Source organism: Mauremys mutica, chromosome 15, assembly GCF_020497125.1.
Source record: "Mauremys mutica isolate MM-2020 ecotype Southern chromosome 15, ASM2049712v1, whole genome shotgun sequence".
Lineage (NCBI taxonomy): Eukaryota > Metazoa > Chordata > Testudines > Geoemydidae > Mauremys > Mauremys mutica.
The window spans coordinates 16,700,898-16,724,933 of NC_059086.1; the positions used below are offsets into that span (position 1 = coordinate 16,700,898).

General features: G+C 44.0%; 1 protein-coding gene across 5 annotated transcripts in view; it reads left to right on the forward strand.

Moving 5' to 3' along the window:
* The first annotated feature begins 773 nt into the window (after positions 1 to 773).
* The window catches only part of LOC123349808 (butyrophilin subfamily 1 member A1-like), a 32,447-nt gene continuing 9,184 nt past the window's right edge, over positions 774 to 24,036 (forward strand). Inside the window, exons 1-9 of one of the 5 annotated variants that reach the window (XM_044987996.1) lie at positions 774 to 981; positions 1,929 to 2,038; positions 8,447 to 8,464; positions 9,041 to 9,061; positions 11,290 to 11,310; positions 11,738 to 11,761; positions 12,399 to 12,419; positions 14,318 to 14,338; positions 21,870 to 21,890. In XM_044987996.1, the coding sequence (XP_044843931.1) occupies positions 1,966 to 2,038; positions 8,447 to 8,464; positions 9,041 to 9,061; positions 11,290 to 11,310; positions 11,738 to 11,761; positions 12,399 to 12,419; positions 14,318 to 14,338; positions 21,870 to 21,890 (220 nt within the window). In that variant the 5' untranslated portion in view covers positions 774 to 981; positions 1,929 to 1,965. Of the gene's footprint in view, positions 982 to 1,928; positions 2,039 to 8,446; positions 8,465 to 9,040; positions 9,062 to 11,145; positions 11,311 to 11,737; positions 11,762 to 12,398; positions 12,420 to 14,317; positions 14,339 to 21,869; positions 21,891 to 24,036 lie in introns of those variants that run through there. The other 4 variants (XM_044987997.1, XM_044987999.1, XM_044987995.1 and 1 more) reach the window with 4 other exon arrangements.

A 24,036-nucleotide genomic window follows, 5' to 3' on the forward strand; every position in this document is an offset into this window, starting at 1 on the left:
ACTCTTGGGTAAATACCATCTGGTCCTGGGGACTCTGCTTTCAGTTTCAACCACAGAAGTTAACCTCAAAATGGCTGCAGTCTCTTTCTCATTCAGCACTTCTGACATCATGGAATGATCTTGGAGTTCATTAAACAATAATCCAGTGAGTATCTGTGGTGAACTGCTGTACACAGCTATATTGTGTTCTCACCCTCTGTTTTCAGGGCACAGCTCAGAATTCCTATAGTCCTTTATGAGGGAGCCTCTCTAAATAATAATCTTGCACAAACACTTCTCCACACCTGCTGTCCCTGCTGTGGGAGGGAATGGATTAGGTGACATCCACCCAGGTACCCTAGCAGGTGATCCTCGCCCCATGCTTCCTTGTCGCAAACTTGTCCTGTTTTCCACTGAAAAAAGTTTGAAAATTTTCACCCAGCTCTGCTAATACCATTCAGAGATGTCTTTAAAGCCGTGCATGGGATTTGGGCTGCTATTTATAAAGGAATCTAAGTGCTGTTTACTTGAGTTTTGCAGACCAATAAATCCACAACCCTACCTGCTCTCTTCCCATCCATCCCTCCCACCAAGAAAGCTGCTTTCATTTTTCACTCCTCACTTAACAAATAACTTCAGGAAATAACCGCTCCGGCTTCACAAGCAGCCATTCCACAGTGGCAGAGTTTAAAGGTAGCATTCAGGTGAATAAAGTGTTAAATTCCTGTTCTAGCAGCATTGTACTTTGTACTTTGTACAAGGAAGTAATTGATATTTGAGTTTCTTATGTTTGTGAAGCCCTCTGGAGAGAAAAATACTGCAGTAGCTATACAGAAATTGTTACTACATGGCCTGATTCTTCAAGGCTCACCCACAGAGACATTAAGTACTTACTTCTCCTATGTTGGTCTCTACTTTACAGGGTGTGTGACTGTCCTCTGAGTAGCAGTTGAATCCGCATTGCTGGAAAAGAAATACAGTGAATTTACAAGACAATACATTGTGAGTTAGAATTTGAATTTTTTCTTTTAAATAATTTTTGTGTTCGTGAAAAGTTCTCATGTGAGATCAGCAGAGGATAAATTCCTTAATAACATCTGCCACAGAAATAATAATTTAAAAAAAGAAGCACAAATTCCCCAGTCTTGTTCTACAGACCACAATGATTAATGCCAGGTCATGTCTATGCTACACAAGCCCCATCCAGCAAAGGCAGAAATTAGTACTAATTTGTTTGTTTTGTGTGTGTTTTGTTTCACTTTTTAGTGAGAACATTTTGCTATTAGAAACTTAGCTGGAAAAATCATCACATTTCACATAGCCCAGAATAGAATCACTGAATGTGCTGAGTTTACATCCCCTACAGCTTGGTCTGCATTTTATCCATTCAGCCACTAACAGGGGAAAGTGTCCAGGGTTAATTAAATATCACAGGAATTACCTTGTCTTCCCTCAGCCTACTTCCACAAAGGATCATTTTTTTTAATTGTGTTTTCTTTTTCAGGAAAGTAGAAATTGCCATGTAAAATGAATGCAGTTTTGTATAGAGCTGGTCAAAATTCAAAATGTCTATTCTGTTGTAAATTCTGAAATTTTGAATGTTTTAGTTTTGACACAGAACAAAAAGTGGAAAGTTTGAAATTTCTCACATAAAGGAAATTCTAGAAAAGTATCTATTTAAAATCAAATGGTTTTGATTCAGCTTTCCCAAAATGAAATAGAGCAGCTGGCTGCCCCAAGTCCTAGAGACTCCCTTGGCTGTATGGGGAGTCCCCCAAAGTTTGGGGACTCCTCTGATACAGAAGTCCAGACTCCCCTGGCCAGGCGTGCTGTTTGGTTTTGATGAATAAGCATTTTCAGATGCAGTCACATTGTAGAAGAATTCCTGACCAGCTCTAGTTGTGTGTACACCTCATGCTACAGTTTGTGACGTTTTCTATTTTCATTAGCAGAGAGTTGGATGAATTATATTGCAATCACTTCACAATGTACATAGGAGTCAAAATATTCACCGCCATCAGTGTTCCAGCATTGATTTTTGTCATGAAATGGTTTTGGGGTAAGAACACCATTTTTTATTAATTACTGATTAGATAATAAATATATACATATCCATTGGTGCCTGTCTAAATACTGTGTAAGGAAACCATGATGCAAGATAAAGAGGGAAATTCAAACAAAATTTGATAGATCTAATGGCATTGTGGTGGGAACAACATCATTGTGTTCTGGAGCCTGTCTATGTCGTCAGCTGTTTTTACATGATCTCAGATGTGTATAAAACCTCAGTGACACTGCTTCATTAACCGGGGGAGAGGGAAATGAACATAGAAGCTCCTTGTCTGAACACAAGTCATTAGTCACCCTCCTCAAGCTGCTGAAAAGTGCAGAGAGGCGTGTTTCAGGATGAAAGCACAGTGACACTCCTGCTTAGATGGCACATTTACCCTACCAGTGGACATCGTTAGGAGAAGAAGCCTAAAATAACAGATTGTTACTACTGTATTCTAAAGTAACAGAAAGATTGGCAATGGCCAGGTATAATTGCTTTTCCTGCATTCAGGAACTATTCTCTCCTACTTCTTCCAGAGGCACAAGCCACCCAAAAGGTTAGACAGAAAGCAGGACCATAACTAAGCTTGGAAGGATTAGATTTTTATTGGTATCAGTAAATGTTGATAAATGTCAATTTCACTGTATGCACACAAACTGATGAGAAAATATTTCCATTGCTGCCAATCAAAATACTCAGAGAGGTAATGTAACAAAAATGGGGCTTGAGAATTTCTTATTTCTTAGAGTTTGATTTAAGGCTAATATTTCAACATACAATGGTGACAGTTTCAGTTTTAATGGTTAAATGCTTTCACTTTTTTGAATCCCAGAATCTACAGTCACTAAATAATTGTCTGCATGTGTCTCCCCTCAAATTTCATGAAACTCTGAAATTTTAAATTGAGACAATTTTTTAAAAAAGGCTAAACCCCATAATTCTGAAAAACTCTGAAAATTTAAATAGATAAACATAGAAAAATGCTTTAAAATAAACATTGATTACATATGTGTGTGTGTGTGTGTGTGTGTGTGTGTGTATAACCCTAGCTCTGCTGTCCATCCCACCGTGCATGATCATTTTCTAGTGAGAATCAGGGCTGCTCAGGGGGGACGGGGGCCATGTGGGGCAATTTGCCCCAGGCCCTGGGCCCTGCAGGGCCCCCCATGAGAATATAGTATTCTATAGTATTGCAACTTTTTTTTATAGAAGGGGCCCCCAAAATTGCTTTGCCCCAGACCCCCTGAATCCTTTGGGCAGCCCTGGTGAGAATTGTTTGCTCCTTAACTACTGAGGTTTCAGTTGTCACTATGAAATGTTCTGAGGCTGCCTTCCATGAGGAGACTTTTCTGCTCTGACTTGGAGCCTCCCAGGTGTCAGGGCAAAAGCAGAAGGGCAATTTTGCTATAAACAGCGAATACGGCACAGAGGAGTTTCATAATAATGTAGAGGTTAGGCACTTGTGCTTTCCCACATCACAGTCTAAAGGGGAGATTCAATTGTTGGCAGAGACCCCCTCCACAGTGCCCTGTGAACTTTCATAGCTACTAAGCTAAACAGAGTTAACCCTGGTTAGAATAACTCATTCACTAATGGAGTCAGTTGTTTCCACAGAAAATTTCAATTTTTGTTGTAAATTTAAGTACCAAAATTTTGTGGCCAAAATAGAAATAAACAAAAAACATCAGCTGAAAAAGAAGTATTTTTGCTTGCTCTTTCTCTCATCTTTTTAGACTGTCAGACTTGATTCCATTGGGATAAGCCATCTTTGTTCTGCTTTGAGTAATTGCCTATGCCCATTACATTAGGTGTGTTTCTCATGTGCCAGTTCCAGGGAGTTTTTCCTAATGGTACCAGTAGAGGGGACCTTGCCTGTGCCCTGGTGTCCCTCATGCTCTGAGCCAGGGAGGATAAAGGGTGGAGCCACTCCACGCATCCTTCAGTTCCTTCTTACTGTGCAGGCTCGATGGTGGGACCATGCTCTCAGCTTGTTCCATCTTTGAATGTGCTGTTATAATTAGTAGTTATTGTCAATTAGTGTCATTTTATGTCCTTGACCCCCTCATCTACCTCACCGGATGAGACACTGGTACCAGCGCTGTCTTCTGGTTATTATTGAAGAGATACAAAAGCAAATACAGAAAACCAAAGGCTGAGAGTAGCAAATGAGTTATGATGGAATTGTAGTTTTCTCTTCATGTGTGAACTTAAAATAATAAAGAGATACATGAGATACACTGGCTCTTTTGGGCCCAGGAAGGAGACGGCTCCAGAAGAGGACTGGAACAGATAGAGGACCCTGTAACCCTAGTGTAATATATTGACATGCAGGTGGTTACTGTCATTGTCCTGCAAATACAGTCCTGGGGCAATTCCATATATTTTTTTTCTTTTCTTGCCATCTTATTAACATAACGTATTTATCTCTGAGCAGTTGGGGGCAGTTGCACACATTAGTTTCTACACAAAATGAGTCCTTCATGTGCCCTTTTGCTGAACTATGCCACTGTTAGTATGGCAGCCGTCAATTAACAACAAAGAACAGTGATATTTGTCATTTTTTAGTTGATTTTTTTTCTTTTAAAGGTTGTGAAGAGTGATGGGGTTATTCAGGCTGAGACACACTATGTAGAGATGCAGTGATTGGAGCTTTGACTGGAGCTCAGTCTTTCTCTTTGTGGAGCTGTAATGATGCTGGTTCTGGCAGGACCCAACTGAGAGTGCCAATTCAGGACACATTTCTTAGAGCAGGGCAGTTACAGCCCAAGGCTGGGGGTTTTTGCACCTCTAAGGCAAACCAAACCAGCCAGACAGAGAGGACTTTGATTTTACCCCACTGGCTAACGATAAGTAACACAAGCAATTCCCTTAGACAGTCCAGTTTCCCAGTATCACCACCAGTGCCACTCGTTATGGGGACAAATGTTTATGAAAACCAATACCCCTGTAAAAGAAAAAGGGTTCTCTCGATCCCAAAGGACCAAGCCCCAGACCTAGGTCAATATACAAATCAGCTCTTACCCACAAATCATGCTGTTGCCAATCCTTTGGCATCTAAAATCTAAAGATTTATTCATAAAAGGAAAAAGATATAGATGAGAGCTAGAATTGGTTAAATGGAATCAATTAATGGCAAAGTTCTTGGTTCAGGCTTGTAGCAGTGATAAATTAAACTTAAGGTTCAAATCAAGTTTCTGGAATACATCCACAACTGGGATGGATCATCAGTCCTTTGTGTAGGGCTTCCATCTGTAGCAAAGTCCCTCCACAGGTAAGAAGAGGAATTGAAGACAAGATGGAGGAGCTGAAGCAGCTTCTTATAATCGCTTGCCATGTGGTCTCTGCTTTCTTGGTCCCAAAGACAAGCTGTCCATCACATGGCATGGAAAAACCTCAGAGTTCCGTCCATAGGCATGTCCCTGCATACCTTGTTGAGACATTTCTCAATGGGTCAATTGTATAGCTGATGGTCCTTAATGGGCCATCAAGTAGGCTAGGCAGAGCTGACACCAACATGTCTGGGATGTCACCCAGAAGCATAGCACAAGTTTAAACTACAGACAGTATAGAGCCAACACTTTAAATACAAAAAATGTTACATGGATACAGATAGCATAATCATAACCAGCAAACCATAACCTTGTCTGAGACACCTTATTTGGCCCCCTTTATAAAAGATTTAGTGTCACTACAGGACCTTGGTTGCAACAATGATCTATATGGTCCCAGTTCATGTCAATAATGTCACAGGAGCACATTCAGAGCAATGAAAATATTCTGCCCTCTGTTAACCCCATTATCTCCCTATTACCTTTACTGAAGTTGTACAGGTGTAAATGAGAATGACAATTGAATCTTCATCCTTGTTCAGGCAGGATGAAACACATCTGCTTCTGGAAAGAGGAAGAGTATTTCCCATTGTTTCCACTGGCTTTTATCTTAAATCACATTCACCAAAACATACCCCTCTTCAGGTAGTTGAAGGCTGCTATCAAATCCCACCTCACTCTTCCCTTCTGCAGACGAAATAAACCCAGTTCCCTCAGCCTCTCCTCATAAATCATGTGCCCCAACCCCCTAGTCATTTTTGTTGCCCTCCGCTGGACTCTCTCCAAATTGTCCACATCTCTTCTGTAGTGAAGGGACCAAACTAGATGCAGTACTCCAAGTGTGGCCTCACCAGTGCCAAAAAGATAGGAATTATCACTTCCCTCGATCTGCTGGCAATGCTCCTACTAATATAGCAAATTTGCAAAGCAATAGCTGGATGACAATAGTGAGTTTGTTTTGATTTCTCCGATGATCAAACACAGTGGGGTTTTATCATGGAAATGTTTAGCAGCCTGTTCTAGATTTCACCAAGTAAGTTTCTGTAGGACTTAAAGCACTCTGTGGGGTTTAATACCCTGCCCGAAGGGGGAACTCTTCATAGTGAAGTGCAAGAGCATCCCCTTGGATGGGAAACTTCTGATGGAAAGTTCAGGGGGCTTCACTGTATCCTTTCCTGATGAGGAGAGCTCTCCTCTCACACAGCAGAGTGCAGAGCATCTTGGAATCACAGCAAAGATAAAAAAGTCTGCTGGAATGACAGAAGAGTGTCCAGGCCTTCCCTGCCGTTGGCACCAGGGTGCTGAGGGTGCTGTCCCCCTCCATGCCTGGAATCTCCAGGAGGAACTGTTAATCTCTTGAGACACAATCCCACACTGAGCTCCACAGGGCGGTGCACTTTAGCAACCAACTCACCTATCCTGACAAACAGTTAGGCCTATCCCACAAACGTCATCTGTGGTGGGAATAGGTGCAATTTCTGTCTAAGCAAAGCTGTACCCCTTTGACTGGAGTTCACACATCCCCTTCAGTAGGAAAGTGTTTGCTAGGCCCCAGGCCAAAGGGCTTGGAGGTGATATTAATTAAGACTATAGAGGTTATATTAGCTCTGTATTTCGCTGTGTTCCTGGAATAGTGTGTGCAGTTCTGGTGATCCCAATTTAAGAGAGAAGTTTGTCAAACCGGAGAGGGTTCAGAGAAGAGAACCAGAATGATTAAAGACCAGATAACGTGTTATAGTGACAGACTGAAAGATCTCAATCTATTTAGTTTAACAAGGAGAAGAGGTGACTTGATTTACCTCTCTCTCTCTCTCTCTCTCTCTCTATATATATATATATGTACATAGAGAACAAATATTTGATAATGGGCTCTTTAGTTTAGCAGAGAATGGTCTAGCGAATCCAATGGCTGGAAATTGAAATTAGGAAAGTCAGACTAGAAATAAGGTATAAATTTTTGAGAGTGAGGGTGATTAAACATTGTAACAATTTACCAATGGTTCTTATGTTTCCTCCAATACTTGAAATTTTTGAAATCAAGATTGTATGTTCTTTGTAAAGGATCTTCTGTAATGCAAACATCAATTGTTTGGGGGAAGTTCTCTGGCCTTAGACCGTATGATGTTCATTGTGTTGTTACCGAAATATCAGGTCTGCCTAGTTGAGAGCCAATAACAGCCTGACAGGGATAAGGAAAAATGCTTTATTCTGCAGAAGAAAGGAGAGCTCTGTAATAGATACAGAAGGCTCTATCTGACACAAGGTTTACAGATCTTTTATACACATTTAGACAAAGACATGCCGCATGAACACTTGATTGGTAGTTACCAGACCCCGTGAAACCGTTATCTGGTCAGGGAAAACTGGCTTGGAGCAAGATTTTTCTGCTTTGCGACAGAAGAGGAAGGTTAGTTCAAAAGTTCAGGGTACTGTATACGTGAGGTTTCTGGAGGCTTCTGCCTCCACCTACTGGCCGTTTGCAAAACTAGTAAAAGAGCGGGGGGAACCAAATAGCTTTCACAGTGTCACTTGCTCCCTCACAGCTATTCTCCAATTAAAACAACTCTTGATACTTTTCACTAGGAGGGTGGTGAAGCACTGGAATGGGTTACCTGTGGAATCTCCATCCTTACAGGTATTTAAGGCCCGGCTTGAGAAAGCCCTGCCTGGGATAATTTAGTTGGTTCTGGTCCTGTTTTGAGCAGGGGTTTGGACTAGATGACCTCCTGAGGTCTCTTCCAGCTCAAACTTTCTATAGTTTTATGAACTATTAGTTACCTTTGTTCTTGTCCATATTACTACAAAAGGTGCTATTGTTATCTTTAAATATATTGTTTTTCTTTTTTAGGAAACTTGTAAAAGAGAATAAATAAGCAAAGGCAGAGATAATTTAGTTGGGTTTGGTCCTGTTTTGAGCTGGGGTTTGGACTGGATGACCCCCTGAGGTCTCTTCCAACCCTATTCTTCCATGATTCTATGATTCTATGAACTATCCAGTCCTTTGTTCTTGGCCACATTATAACAAAACACATTATAAAAAAAGTTGAAATTGTTATCATTAAATATGTTTTTTTTTCTTTTTTAGACTTGGAAAAGAGAATAAGTAAGTCTGTGTCCTTTTTCTTTTGTGTGCTCTACTGCTGTGTAGGAATCTTGTAAAATGAAAAGAAAAATGATTGAGTTATTAGACCTCATGCCATTTTTCTGTTTTTGATAGAGCAGATTATTTGGCTAATTTTCTCAATAACATCTATGAGCCCTTGCTGATTCTGAACAGTCCTCCTCATACATTGTTGAAATTTATATAGACATACCCTCTCCTGGTTTCTATTTTCCAAGAACCATAACACTTTTGCAGATACATAGTATGAAAGGCAATGTACACATTGAAAGGACTCTGCATAAAACAGCAAATGGAATGCAGCTCATGATGTAAATGGTGTTACTGGTCCTTTCATAGCAAAACCCATATTAGCAGAGCAGCTAATATGTTATATTCATCTTTTGCTAATTAGTTGTAGCCATGAAGCTTTTTCTTAAATTGATTAAAGCAAGAATATAATCTTCTTTATCTACTACATAACAAAATAGGAATGAGGCTACCCCATGGATTGAATAGCTAGCTTACTACACATAGCCAATATTTATGCTAAGTCAATGGACCATTTTTCTTTTGCAGAGGAACTCCAAAATCAAATAGGTGAGTTTGCCTAATTTCCTCAATTCTTACAGTCCACTGACCAAAGTTTGTCTGCCCTGTATAGGTTCCAACAACTTCACCTGCAGAAGGGATGCTATCATTGCATGTCCCATGCATCTGGGAAGTGGAGGGTCTGTGTAGATTACTCTGTAATTGTGGTATGTCATCAAGCTGAGACCTCACCAGCAGAAAGTCAGAAGGGTAGGGGTTCAAGGGCAGTTTTCTTACATATTAAAATAGAGAGGTTCTGATTTTTCACTTCAAAATGAAGGAGACATTATTAAGGTTCGATTGAATTACCCAATCATGTGGGGGCAGTGTAGCCACAGGAATCAACTTTTTCATTTCCTCGATGGTGCTTGACCATGGCTCTGCCCCAGGTCCCGTCCCCACTATCCCCTTTTCCCCAAGACCCCAGCCCTACCCCACCTCTTCCTGCTCCCACTTCTCCTCTTCCTGCCCTGGTCCACTCACTGTCCCAAAAACACCCCGCCGTCATTCCACCGCTTCCGTCCCTGGCTCCTCCCCCCCCCAGCACCTTCTGCCCTCTGCAGAAGAGCTGATCAGTGGCAGGCAGGAGGCGCTGGGGTGGAGGGGGAGGAGCTGATTGGTGGGGCCAGACGCCTGTGCAATTTCTGTCTCAGCAAGCTGTGTCCCTATCACTAGAGCTGACACAGGCCCTTCAGTAGGGAAGTATTTGCTGGGCCCAGGCCAGAGGCATGGGGTTTATGTTAATTAGGCCTATAGGGGTTATATGAGCTCTGTATTCAGCTCTGTTGCTGAAATATTGTGTATAGTTCTGCTATCCCCAACTGAAAAAAGAAATTCTCCTACGGGAGAGGGTTCAGAGAAGAGCACCCGAATGGTTAAAGAATTAGATAACAACATGTGTTATAGTGTTAGAGTCAACGAGCTCAATCTATTTAGTTTAACAAAGAGAAGAGGTGACTTGATTGCACTCTAAATGTATGAACATAGAGAACAAATATTTGATAATGGGCTCTTTAGTCTGGCAGAGAATGGTCAAGCAAAATCCAATGGCTGGAAATTGAAATTAGAAAAGTCAGAGTAGAAATTAGGCATACATTTTTAACAATGGGGATGATTAAACACTGTAATAATTTACCATGGGTTCTGGTGGATCCTCCATCACTGGAAATTTTTGAAATCAAGATTATATGTTCTTTGTAAAAGATATCCTCTAATGCAAACATGAATTGTTTGGGGAAAGTTCTCTGGCCTATGTTCTAGAGGACTTAGACAGTATGATGTTCATTGTGTCGCTTGCTCCCTCACAGCTATTCTCCAATAAATACAGCTCTTGATATTTTTCACTAGGAGGGTGGTGAAGCACTGGAATGGGTTACCTGGGGAGGTTGTGGAATCTCCATCCTTACAGGTATTGAAGGCCCAGCTGGAGAAAGCCCTGGCTGGGATAATTTAGTTGGTGCTGGTCCTGTTTTGAGCAGGGGTTTGGACTAGATGACCTCCTGAGGTCTCTTCCAGCTCAAACCTTCTTATTTTCCAGCTCATATTTTTATGAACGATTAGTTACCTTTGTCCTTGGCCATATTATGACAAAAGGTGCTATTGTTATCTTTAAATATATTGTTTTTCTTTTTTAGGACACTTGTAAAAGAGAATAAATAAGTCTGTGTCCTTTTTCTTCCGTGTGCTCTACTCCTCTTTTTGGTAGAGCAGATTACTTGGCTAATTTTGTCAATAACATATATGAGCACTTGTTGGATCTCAGCAGTGCTGCTCGTATATTGTTGAAATTTAAATAGACTCACCCACTACCGGTTTGTATTCTCCAAGAACCATAACACTCTTGCAGAGACACAGTATGAAAGACAATGTACACATTGAAAGGACTTTGCATTGAAACAGCAAATGGAATGCAACTCGTGATGTAAATGGTGTTACTGCTCCTTTCATAGCCGAACCCATTTTATCAGAGAAGCGTAGTGTCTCATATTCACCTTTTGTAAATTAGTTGTGGTCTTGAAGCTTCTTCTTAAATTGATTAAAGCAAAAATATAATCTTCTCTATCTAGTATATAGTAGGAGAGGAATGGGGCAAACCCACGGATTGAATAGCTTGCTCACCCCCATGGCCAATATTTATGCTAATCAACAAAGAAAGGATCTCATTCACCCTCTTCAATTCATAAGTCAATGGACATACACTGAACTGTTTTCTTCTCCTCCCCATTTTTCTTCTGCAGAGGAACTCCAGAAGCAAGTGGGTGAGTTTGCCTACTTTCCTCAATTCTTAGAGTCCACTGACCAAAGTTTGTGTACCCTATATAGGTTCCAACAACTTCAGCTGCAGAAGGGATGCTGTCATTGCATGCCCCATGCATCTGGGAAGTGTAGAGTCTGTGTAGATTACTCTGTAATTGTGATATGTCATCGAGCTGAGACCTCACTAGCACTTTGCAAAGAAAGTCAGAGGGGTAGAGGTTCAGGGCAGTCAGGCACGTGAGAAAAAACATCCCTGCACTACAGGAACTGATCATATCCATTGAATGAAAAAGCTCTGGATGGAGATAGTGGCAGGACTGAGTTGCTAAACTTCCATGATTCTATGAATTCTTAGTTACCTTGTTCTTGGCCATATTCTTACAAAAGGTGCTATTGTTATCTTTATATATATATATATTTCCTTTTTAGGAGACTTAGGAGACAAGAGAAAAAGTAAGTCTGTGTCCTTTTCTTTTGTGTGCTCTACTGCTGTTTAGGAATCTTGTGGAATGAAAAGAAAACTGTTTGAGTTATTAGACCTCACCCCACTTTTTTTCTGTTTTTAATAGAGCAGATTACCTGGCTAATTTTGTCAGTAACATCTATGAGCACTTGCTGATTCTGAGAAGTCCTCCTCATACATTGTTGAAATTTAAATAGACTTACCCTCTCCTGGTTTGTATTTTCCAAGAACCATAATACTCTTGCAGAGACATAGTATGAAAGGCAATGTACACATTGAAAGGACTCTGCATAAAACAGCAAATGGAATGCAGCTCATGATGTGAGTGGTGTTACATCGTACATTCGTAGCAGAACTCATATTAGCAGAGGAGTGTAGTGTCTCATATTCACCTTTTGCTAATTCGTTGTGGCCATGAAGCTTTTTTTTTAATTGATTAAAGCAAGAATATAATCTTCTTTATCTACTACGTAACGGGATAGGAATGGGTCTAGCCAACGGATTGAATACCTAGGCCACTATTTATGCTAATCAACAAAGAAAGGATCTCAATCACCCTCTTCAGTTCATAAATCAGTGGACATACACTGAACTGTTTTTCTTCTCCTCCTCATTTTTCTTTTGCAGAGGAACCCCAGGAGAAAATGGGTGAGTTTGCCTACTTTCCTCACTATTTACCGTCCACTGAGTAAACTTTGTCTGCGCTGTATTGATTCCAACAATTTCAACTGCAGAAGGGATGTTATCATTGCATGTCCAAAGCATCTGGGAAGTGGAAGGTCTGTGTAGATTTCTCTAGAATCATTGTATGTCATCGAGCTGAGACCTCACCAGCACTTTGCAAAGAAATTCAGAAGGGTAGGGGTTCAAGGGGAGTTGGACATTTGAGAAAAAACATTGGCACGCTAGAGGAACTGAACATATCCGCTAAATGAAAAGCTCTGGGTGGGGAATGTGGCAGGACTGAGTTGCTAGTCCTGTGCCTGACCTTGTAGTAGCTGAGGCCATGCAGACACTCCACCCTGTGCCTCATGGTGGAGGGAGAAATGTCTTCCCCAAAGAGCTTACCCAGAACTTGGAACCCACATCCTGTGCAGAACACCCAGTACAGGCTCTTTGACTATCCCCCTCCAAAGGACGTGCTGATCGTCACACTGAATGTTTGTTAGAGTAGGAAATAGAACCTAGATAGTCTATCTTCTGGTCCTGTGTATTCACTATGAGAGCAAGATGTTGGCAGGAACTTTCCATGGGAATGTGTCTATTTCAGGGGGTTTGGGGGGACAGGACGTTTAGGATGAAAAAAAGAGCAAGAAAGACACAAAAGGATCTCCATAGATCTATTTCCTACATGTTTCCCTTTCACTGGAGATGACCCAAGCCCTTCAGCAGGAAAGTGTTCACTGGGTCCCGGGCCAGCTGGCACGGTTTTGATCTTAATTAGGACTATAGAGGTTCTATTAGCTCTCTATTTGGCTCTGTTGCTGGAATAGTGTGTGCAGTTCTGGTGTCTCCCACTGAAGGAAGAAGTTGTCAAACTGGAGAGGGTTACTGGTCATTTCATAGCAGAACCCATATTAGCAGAGGAGCTAATAAGTTATATTCATCTTTTGCTAATTAGTTGTGGCCATGAAGCTTTTTCTTAAATTGATTAAAGCAAGAATATAATCTTCTTTATCTACTACATAACGAGATAGGAATGGGGCTTGTCAAGGTTTCTTCCCCACTCTGAACTTTAGGGTACAGATGTGGGGACCTGCATGGACACTTCTAAGCTTAATTACCAGCTTAGATCTGGTATCGCTGCCACCATTCACAAGCACTCCCTTCCTTGGGTAGCCTTGAGAAACTTCACCATTTTCCTGGTGAACACAGATCCAAACCCCTTGGATCTTAAAACAAGGAGAAATGAACCATCCTCCCTCCTTTCTCCCACCAACTCCTGGTGGATCCAGATCCAACCCCCTTGGATCTAAAAAACAAGGAAAAATCAATCAGGTATTAAGAAAAAGGCTTTTAATTAAAGAAAAGAAAGGGAATAGAAAACCCTCTGGGAGAGATTAGCATACCAGCTACTCTCACAGACAACAGATTCAAAACACAGAGGATGTTCCCCTGGCTAAAAACTTTAATACACACAAGAATACCCTAATTTGACAATTCCCTTAATGGTACCAAGACAAGTTACAAAGAAAATAAACATAAACCTATTTATTCCTTTCTAAAACTTACTACTCTGATAACAGGCTGGTTCCTTGATCTTTTTCACTCCCGCTGAAACTGAAAACTCTAAACAAAGGAAAACTTCCCTCCTTCCTTTTGAAACATCTTGTTCCCCCATTGGTTCCTCTGTTCAGGTGTCAGCTAGGCTAGGTGAACTTCTTAACCCTTTACAGGTCAAAGAGGCATTAACCCTTAACTATCTGTTTATGACAGGGCTAGCCTACGGATTGAATAGCTAGCTCACTACACATAGCCAATATTTATGCTAAGTGAATAGACATATCCTGAACTGTTTTCTTCTCCTCCCCATTTTTCTTCTGCAGAGGAACTCCAGAAGCAAGTGGGTGAGTTTGCCTACTTTCCTCAATTCTTAGAGTCCACTGACCAAAGTTTGTGTACCCTATATAGATTCCAACAACTTCAACTGCAGAAGGGATGCTATCATTGCATATCCCATGCATCTGGGAAGTGGAGGGTCTGTGTAGATTACTCTGGAATTGTGATATGTCATCAAGCTGAGACCTCACCAGCACTTTGCAAAGAAAGTCAGAAGGGTAGGGGTTCAAGGGCAGTTGGACATTTGAGAAAAAATATCGGCACGCTAGAGGAACTAAACATATCCACTGAATGAAAAGCTCTGGCTGGGGAGTGTGGCAGGATGGAGTTCCTAGTGCTGTGCCTGACCTTGTAATAACTGAGGCCATGTGGACACTCCACCCTGTGCCTTAGCGATGGAGGGAGAATTATCTTTCCAAAGAGCTTTCCCCAAACTTGGAACCCACATCCTCTTCAGGGCACCCAGTGTAGGCTCTTTGAGAGTCCCCCTGCAAAGGAAGTGCTGATAGTCACACAGGAATGTTTTCTAGAGCAGTAAATAGAACCTAAATATTCTGTCTTCTAGTCCCGTATATTCACTATGAGAGCAAGGTGTTGGCAGGAACTTTCCATGAGAATGTGTCTATTTCGGGGTTGGGGGACTTTTTGGATGAAAAAAAAGAACAAGAAAGACAGAAAAGGGTTTCCATAGAGCCAAAAGTTACTATTTCTTACATATTAAAATGGAGGGTTCTGATTTTTCACTTCAAAATGAAGGAGACATTGTTAAGGTTCGATGCAGTTACACAGTCATGTGGGGGCAGTGTAGCCACAGGCACCAACATTTTCATTTCCTCAATGGTGCTTGACCACGGCTCTGCCCCAGGCTCCGTCCCCACTATCCCCTTTTCCCCAAGACCCCAGCCCTACCCCACCTCTTCCTGCTCCCACTCTGCCTCTTCCTGCCCTGGTCCACTCACTGTCCCAAAAACACCCCGCCATCATTCCACCGCTTCCTTCCCTGGCTCCTCCCCCCCAGCACCTTCTGCCCTCTGCAGAAGAGCTGATCAGTGGCAGGCAGGAGGCGCTGGGGTGGAGGGGGAGGAGCTGATTGGTGGGGCCAGACGCTTGTGCAATTTCTGTCTCAGCAAGCTGTGTCCCTATCACTAGAGCTGACACAAGCCCTTCAGTAGGGAAGTATTTGCTGAGCCCAGGCCAGAGGACATGGGGTTGATGTTAATTAGGACTATAGGGGTTATATTAGCTCTGTATTTGGCTCTGTTGCTGGAATATTGTGTATAGTTCTGCTATCCCCAACTGAAAAAAGAAGTTGTCATACGGGAGAGGGTTCAGAGAAGAGCACCCGAATGGTTAAAGAATTAGATAACAACATGTGTTATAGTGTTAGAGTCAACGAGCTCAATCTATTTAGTTTAACAAAGAGAAGAGGTGACTTGATTGCACTCTAAGGCCTGGTCTACACTAGGACTTTAATTCGAATTTAGCAGCGTTAATTCAAATTAACCGTGCACCCGTCCACACCAGGAAGCCATTTAATTCGACCTAGAGGGCTCTTTAGTTCGAATTCTGTACTCCTCCCCGACGAGGGGAGTAGCGCTAAATTCGACATGGTTATGTCGAATTAGGCTAGGTGTGGATGCAAATCGAACTTAGTAGCTCCAGGAGCTATCCCACAGTGCACCACTCTGTTGACGCTCTGGACAGCAGTCCGCGCTTCAATGTTCTGACCAGCCATACAGGAAAAGCCCCAGGAAAATTTGAATTCCTTTTCCTGTCTGGACAGTTTGAATCTCATTTCGTGGTTGGACATCGGGGCGAGCTCAGCAGCACCGGCAGCAATGCAGAGCTCTCCAGCAGAGGAGTTCATGTAATCTCTGAATAGAAAGAGGGACCCAGCATAGACTGACCGGGAAGTCTTGGATATGATTGGTGTGTGGGGCGAGGAGTCTGTGCTTTTTGAGCTGCGCTCCAAAAAACGGAATGCAAAGACCTATGAGAAGGTCTCCAAAGCCATGAGAGACAGAGGATACAGGCGGGATGCAACGCAGCGCCGTGGGAAAATCAAGGACCCCAGACAAGGCTACCAAAAAATCAAAGCGGCAAACGGATGCTACGGAGCCTGGCACCACTGCCCCACCAGTGACCATGGACTCTGACAATGGAACAGTGTCGACGGCCAGTTCCTCGGCGATGTTCGCGGACGGGGAAGATGAGGAAGGGTTTGTGGAGGACGAGGCAGGCAACAGCGCTTACAACGCTGGTTTTCCTGACAGCCAGGATCTCTTCATCACCGTCACGGAGATCCCCTACCAACCCTCCCCGGCCGTTAACACGGACCCTGAATCAGGGGAAGGATCACTCGGTAAGTGCTTTAAACATGTAAACTTTTATTCTTAATATAACAGGAATCTGAAGTATGTGAAAAGGAGGTCTCTATATATATGGGGATAAAACAGAAATCCTCCTGGGAGATCTCCACGAAGCTCTCCTGGAGGTAATCGAAAAGCCTCCGCAGGAGGTTCCTGGGGAGAGCTGCCTTATTGGGTGCTCCGTGGTAGCACACTTTTCCGCGCCAGGCTTTCATGAGGTACTCAGGGAGCATTGCCTCCCCGAGCACGGCTGCATAGGCCCCTGGTTTGTGCTGGCTTTCACGTAGCATGTGCTCTCTATCTCCTTCAGTGACCCTCCTCAAGGTGATCTCGCTCGGCGACTCCTGCATCTAATTAGGAAAATTACCATAATGTTACGCCTGGTCCAAAGTATTTTTAAAAAATCTCTGGACAGACAGCGTAGCAGAGAGTCAGCACGCTGCTGCGTGACAAGCGTAATGGGAAGCCAAAGAATCAAATGGACGCTCATGGAGGGAAGGAGGGAGGGGGGGGACTGAGGACGCAAGCTATCCCACAATTCCCGCTGTGTCCGAAAATCATTTGCATTCTTGGCTGAGCTCCAAATGCTTCTAGGGTCAAACACAGGGTCCGCGGTGGTTCAGGGCATAGCTCGTCAATGTACAGCCACCCCCCACCCCCAGAAGGAAAAGGGAAAGAAATCGTCTCTTGACTCTTGTAAATGTCACCCTATGTGTACTGAATGCTGCTGGTAGACACGATGCTGCGGCACGCTACGGTAGCATCCTCGCCCCCCCTCCCCCACCTCATGGGTGACTGACGGTGCAAAATGACTGGTACCCGTCCTCATCATCAGCCTTGCGGTAGATGGTGTAGTGCAATAGGACTGCTACCTGTTCTCATCATCAGCCCATAAGTAGATGGCCTGCTAACCGTCTTCATCATAGCAACAGGGGGCTGAGCTCCATCAGCCCCCGCCCTTCATGTGTAAAGAAAAGATTCTGTACTGCCTGGACTATCATAGCAGCTGGAGGCTGCCTTACCCTCATTTCATTTCCCTAACAAGTCACTGTTTCTTATTCCTGCATTCCTTATTACTTCAGCATACAAATGGGGGGACACTACAACGGTAGCCCAGGAAGGCTGGAGGAGGAGGGAAGCAACAGGTAGGGTTGTTGCAGGGGCACCCCCTGTGAATGGCACGCAGCTCGTCATTCCTGTGGGATCTGACACAGAGCGGCTGTGCTCTGTAGTTCTCTGATACACTAAAACCCTAGTACAGTTGCCCCATATTCTAGGCGGGACTGTTTCTATTTTTAGATACCATAAAGGAGGGATTGACTCGGGGAGTTATTCCCAGTTTTGTCTTTTGCGCCCCCAGCTGATCTCGGCCAGGGGCACCTATGACAGCAGCAGAAGGTGTAGTGCAATAGGACAGCTACCCATCATCACCTTGCCAATTTACATTGGCGTGGTTGATGGTGCAATATGGCTGATAACCATCTCTGCTGTCATGCAAAAGCAAATGAATGCTGCTGTGTAGCGCTGCTGAATCACCTCTGTCCGCGGCATCTAGTACACATACGGTGACAGTGACAAAAGGCAAAACAGGCTCCATGGTTGCCACGCTATGGCGTATGCCAGGGCAATCCAGGGAAAACGGGCTGGAAATGATTGTCTGGCATTGCTTTCCCGGAGGAAGGAATGACTGACTACATTTAACCAGAACCACCCGCGACAATGAAATTTGCACCATCAGGCACTGGGATCTCAACCCAGAAGTGCAAGGGTCGGGGGACACTGCGATGGGGTAGAACAGGGGCAGAGTTTATGCTTTCCGGATTGCCTGCTGCAGGAGTGCGGACGAGATAGGTGCTGTGCATGGTGTTGTTCACAGACACAGACTAGACTGTGTTCATTGTTCGCAGAAATGTATCTTTGCAAGGAATTCACTCCCTCTTTCCCATCACACAGCTTCGACTGTCTCCAGACCTGCCACAGCATCCCCCTCACAGAGGCTGGCAAAGATTAGGCGGCAAAAGAGAAAGACATGGGACGAGATGATCGCTGAAGTTATGGGGTGCTCCCGAGCCGAGGCGGACCAGCAGAGCCAGTGGAGGGAGACCCTCTCTCTGTACCAGCGCTCACACAGCGAACAGGAGGAGAGGTGGCGTGAGGAAGACAAGCAGGCGACTCAAACGCTGCTTGGACTAATGCGGGAGCAAACGGACATGCTCCGGCGCCTTGTGGATGTTCTGCAGGACTGCAGCCAGGAGGACAGAGCCCCCCTGCAGTGCATCTGCAACCGCCCTCCCCCGCCACAAAGTCCCATACCTCCCGTCACCCAAAGTAACCAGAAGGAGTGGCGCCAGGGGCCGTGAAAACTGTCACCGCACCCCAGCAGAGTGCTCAAGAACACAAAAGCTCTCATACCCTAATTTTTGAGAATTCCTTCCCTTCCTGACTCACCCTAGCCCCAATCCCAGTTTCATCCCCTCACTGTCTGGTTAATTATTAAAAATACTTTGCTGTTAATTACTGTTTCCGTCGTGCTTTTTTACACAACGCTGCGTTTGAAGGGGTGGGTGGGGAAGGGGGTAGGGTATTGCATGGGACAGTCACCTTTAGCAGGGTACAGAGACGGGGGTAGGATCAGCAGCAGGTCACACACACAGTGCAGTCAGTAGGCACCCTGGTCGGTATGGGAGGTGGTCTGCAGGTTCTGTGTGGGTGGGGGGGGTACGTGACTTTGTAGCGGGGGAGGGGGGTTACAGATCTCATGCAATGGTCCCTGTCCTGGACCACAGAGCCATGCAGCAGAGGACTCTGTATCCATCCTCCCCCACCACAAGGCCACATAGCCCCTGCACACAGAGTCCCAAAAAGGAGGGATGGCAGGCTCCGTTGAAACAACCAGTCCGGCACTGCAGACCGCTCTGGGAGCAGGAGCCTGTCATTCCTCGAGTTTAGAGGTGGTCTTTACATCACCGCACACCCTACCCAGCACAGTCTGCGTCCCAGTTTCAACCCTTTAATGCAAAGTCATCAATAAAGAAACCTTTGTAAAGTTACAGTGGAACATGTATTTTATTTTTAAACGTGTGTTGGAAGTGGGGGAAGCGGGGTGGACGGGGTATGTAACTGCAGATGCTGGTCAACAGTAACTTGGTAAAGAAACAGGGGCAGGTTCAGCTTCTCTGTAAAGAAACTGAACAGTCACAGGTCACGCTGCTCGCTGCTCGCTGGTACTTGAAGAGTTCCTTGTCGCTGTGCAAGGTGCCTGCATAGGGCTTCACGAGGCAGGGCATTAGCGGGTAGGCTGGGTCCCCGAGGATCACTATAGGCATCTGCACATCCCCAAGAGTTATTTTGTGGTCTGGGAAGAAACTACCTTCCTGCAGGCGTCTAAACAGAGCAGAGTTCCTGAAAACACGTGCGTCATGAACTTTGCCTGGCCACCCGAAGTTGATGTTGGTAAAACGTCCCCCATGGTCCACCAGTGCTCGCAGCACCATTGAAAAGTAGCCCGATTTCTCAGCAGCTGACTGTGGAAGAGGTGGACGATAAAGTGCGAGGAGTTGACAACGGCCATAACTGCCGCGGGCTCCGTGCTCGCAGTGCTGTGGTGCCCGTGCTGTCACTGAGCAGAAAAGTGCACGAACAGATTGACCGCAGGTGCTTTTGGGGAGGGAGGGAGGGTGTGATTGACGGTTCAATGATGACAGTTACCCAAAACCACCCTCGACACATTTTTTCCCCCAGCAGGCATTGGGGGGAAATCCCAGAATTCCAATGGGCAGCGGGGAGTGCGGGAACTGTGGGATAGCTTCCCACAGTGCACCGCTTCCAATTTCGACGCTGGCCCCGTTACTGTGGACTCACACAGTCGAATTAGTGTTTTTAGTGTGGATACACAAATTCGACTTCATAAAGTCGATTCCACAAATTCGACTTAAGTTGATTCTAAATAGTCTTGTAGTGTAGACATACCCTTAATGTATGAACATAGAGAACGAATATTTGATAATGGGCTCTTGAGTCTAGCAGAGAATGGTCTAGCAAAATCCAATGGCTAGAAATTGAAATTAGGAAAGTCAGACTAGAAATTAGGCATAATTTTTTAAGAGTGAGCATGATTAAACACTGTAACAATTTACCATGGGTTCTGGTGGATCCTCCATCACTGGAATATATTGAAGGAAGTTCTCTGGCCCATGTTATAGAGGCCTTAGACAGTACAATGTTCATTGTGTCACTTGCTCCCTCACAGCTATTCTCCAATAAATACAGCTTTTGATATTTTTCACTAGGAGGGTGGTGATGCACTGGAATGGGTTACCTGGGAAGGTGGTGGAATCTCCATCCTTAGAGTTATTTAAGGCCTGCTCAAGAAAGCACTGGCTGGGATAATTTAGTTGGTGCTGGTCCTGTTTTGATCAGGGGTTTGGACTAGATAACCCTCTGAGGTCTCTTCCAACCCAAATCTTCTATAATTCTATGAACTATTAGTTATCTTTGTTCTTGGCTATATTATTGCAAAAGGTGATATTGTTATCTTTAAATGTTTTTTTTTGTTTTTAGGAGACTTGTAAGTCTGTGTCCTTTTTTCTTTTGTGTGCTCTACTGCTGTGTCGGAGTCTTGTAGAATGAAAAGAAAAAATATTCAGTTATTAGACCGCAACCCACTTTCCTGTTTTTGATTGCGCAGATTACATGGCTTATTTTGTCAATAACATATGAGCTCTGGCTGGTTCTGAGCAATGCTGCTCATACATTGTTAAAATTTAAATAGACTCACCCACTATTTGTTTTTATTCTCCAAGTATCATAACACTCTTGTAAAGACACAGTACCAAAGGCAATGTACACATTAAAATGACTCTGCATAAAACAGCAAATGGAATTCAGCTCATGGTGCAATTGGTGTTACTGGTACTTTCATAGCAGAACCCATATTAGCAGAGGAACTAATATGTTACATTCACCTTTTGCTAAATAGTTGTGGCCATGAAGCTTTTTCTTAAATTGATTAAAGCAAGAATATAATCTCCTTTATCTACTACATAGCAAGATAGGAATGGGGCTAGCCTACGGATTGAAGAGCTAGCTCACTACACATAGCCAATATTTATGCTAAGTCAATGGACATACCCTGAATTGTTTTATTCTCCTCCCCATTTTTCTTTTGCAGAGGAACTCCAGGAGCAAGTGGGTGAGTTTGCCTAATTTCCTCCATTCCTACAGTCCACTGACCAAAGTTTGTCTGCCCTGTATAGGTTCCAACAACTTCAACTGCAGAATGGATGCTATCATTGCATGTCCCATTCATCTGGGAAGTGGAGGGTCTGCGTAGATTTCTCTGTAATTGTGGCATGTCATGAGCTGAGACCTCACCAGCACTTTGCAAAGAAAATCAGAGGGGTAGGGGTTCAAGGGCAGTTGGACATTTGAGAAAACACATCGGCCCGCTAGAGGAACTAAACATATCCACTGAATGAAAAGCTCTGGATGGGGAGTGTGGCAGGACCTAGTTGCTAATGCTGTGCCTGACCTTGTAATAATTGAGGCCATGTGGACACTCCACCCTGTGCCTTAGCGATGGAGGGAGAATTATCTTTCCAAAGAGCTTTCCCCAATCTTGGAACCCACATCCTGTTCAGGGCACCCAGTGTAGGCTCTTTGAGAGTCTCCCTGCAAAGGAAGTGCTGATAGTCACACAGGAATATTTTCTAGAGCAGGAAATAGAACCTAGATATTCTGTCTTCCAGTCCCGTGTATTCACAGTGAGAGCAAGGTGTTGGCAGAAACTTTCCATGCGAATGTGTCTATTTCAGGCAGGGAAAGAACTTTTTGGATGAAAAAAAGAATAAGAAAGACACAAAAGGATCTCCATAGAGTCTAAAGTTTCTATTTCCTCTGCATTAAAAAAGAACATTCTGATTTTTCACTTCAAAATGAAGGAGACATTGTTACGGTTTGATTCAGTTACCCAATCATGTGGGAGCAGTGTAGGCAGAAGCACCAACATTTTAATTTCCTTGATGGTGCTTGACCACGGCTCTGCCTCAGGCCCCGTCCCCACTATACCCCTTCCCCCAAAACCCCTCTCGTTCTCATAATCTTCCCGCTCCCACTCCGTCTCTTCCTGCCCCATTCGATCCCCTCTCCCAAGAACACCCTGCCCTCCTTCCACCTCTTCCTGTCTGTGCTCCTCCCCCTGTGTGCCTCCTGCCTTCTGCAGAAGAGCTGATCAGTTGCGGGCAGGAGGCACTGAGGTGGATGGGGAGGAGCTGATTGGCGGGGCCTGCCAGTGCATGCTGAGTAGCCACTCTTTTTTTCTGTGGGTGCTCCACTCCTGGAGCTCCGTTGAAGTCGGCACCATGGAGGTTGTTGAGAGGAAACAATGTTCCTTAACTGAATTTTCAGGAAAAAAGTCAAATAGGAGATATGTGAGCCTGTATCTCATTTTGCAAACAATGGCAGGGCGGCAAGAATGATTTTGCTTTGATTTCTGAGGTGATCTTACAGAGTGTGACTTTATCAGGGAAATATTTAGCAGCCTGCTGTAGATTGCACCCAGACAATCATGATTCATGGTAAGTCTTAAACATCTCTGTGGGGTTTCATACAGTGTCCCGAGGGGGAACTCTTGATATTGAAATCCCAGAGCATTCTCTTGGATGGGAAACTTCTGTTGCAAACTTCAAGGGCCTTTAATTGCATCCCGCACCAGTGAGGGCGGTTCTCCCCTCACACAGCAGAGTTCAGAGCATGCCGGAATAACTACAAAGCCCAGGAGTCTGACAGATGCCAGGTCTCATGCTCATAGGTCTTCTTCCTTTTATGCCAGAAGAGTTTCCTGAATGTCCTTATCCCTGGCAGCAGGGTGCTGAGGGTGCTGTCCCCCTGCATGTTAAGAGCTGTTAATCCCTTACTATCCCACCTACTGTTCCCCAGGGTGATATCATTCAAGAACCCACACACCATTCCTGTCCCATGACTGGGACAGTTAGACACACAGTTTCTGTGATCTGAACAGGTGCAATTTCTTTCTCAGCATGGTTGTACCCTTTTTCTTTAACCTCACAAAACCCCTTCAATAGGAATGGTTTTGGTAGGCAGTGGGCCAGAGGGCATGGGGATGATCTTAAGTAGGACTCTGAAGGTTATATTAGCTCTGACTTTTGCTTTGCCATTGGAATACGGTGTCCATTTCTGGTGTTCCCAATTGAAGAAAGAAATTGATAAATAAGAGAGGGTTCAGAGAAAAACAAGAGAAATGATTAACGGATTAGAAAAGATATTTTATAGTGATAGACTCCAGGAGCTCAATCTGGTTTGCTAAACAAAGAAAAGGG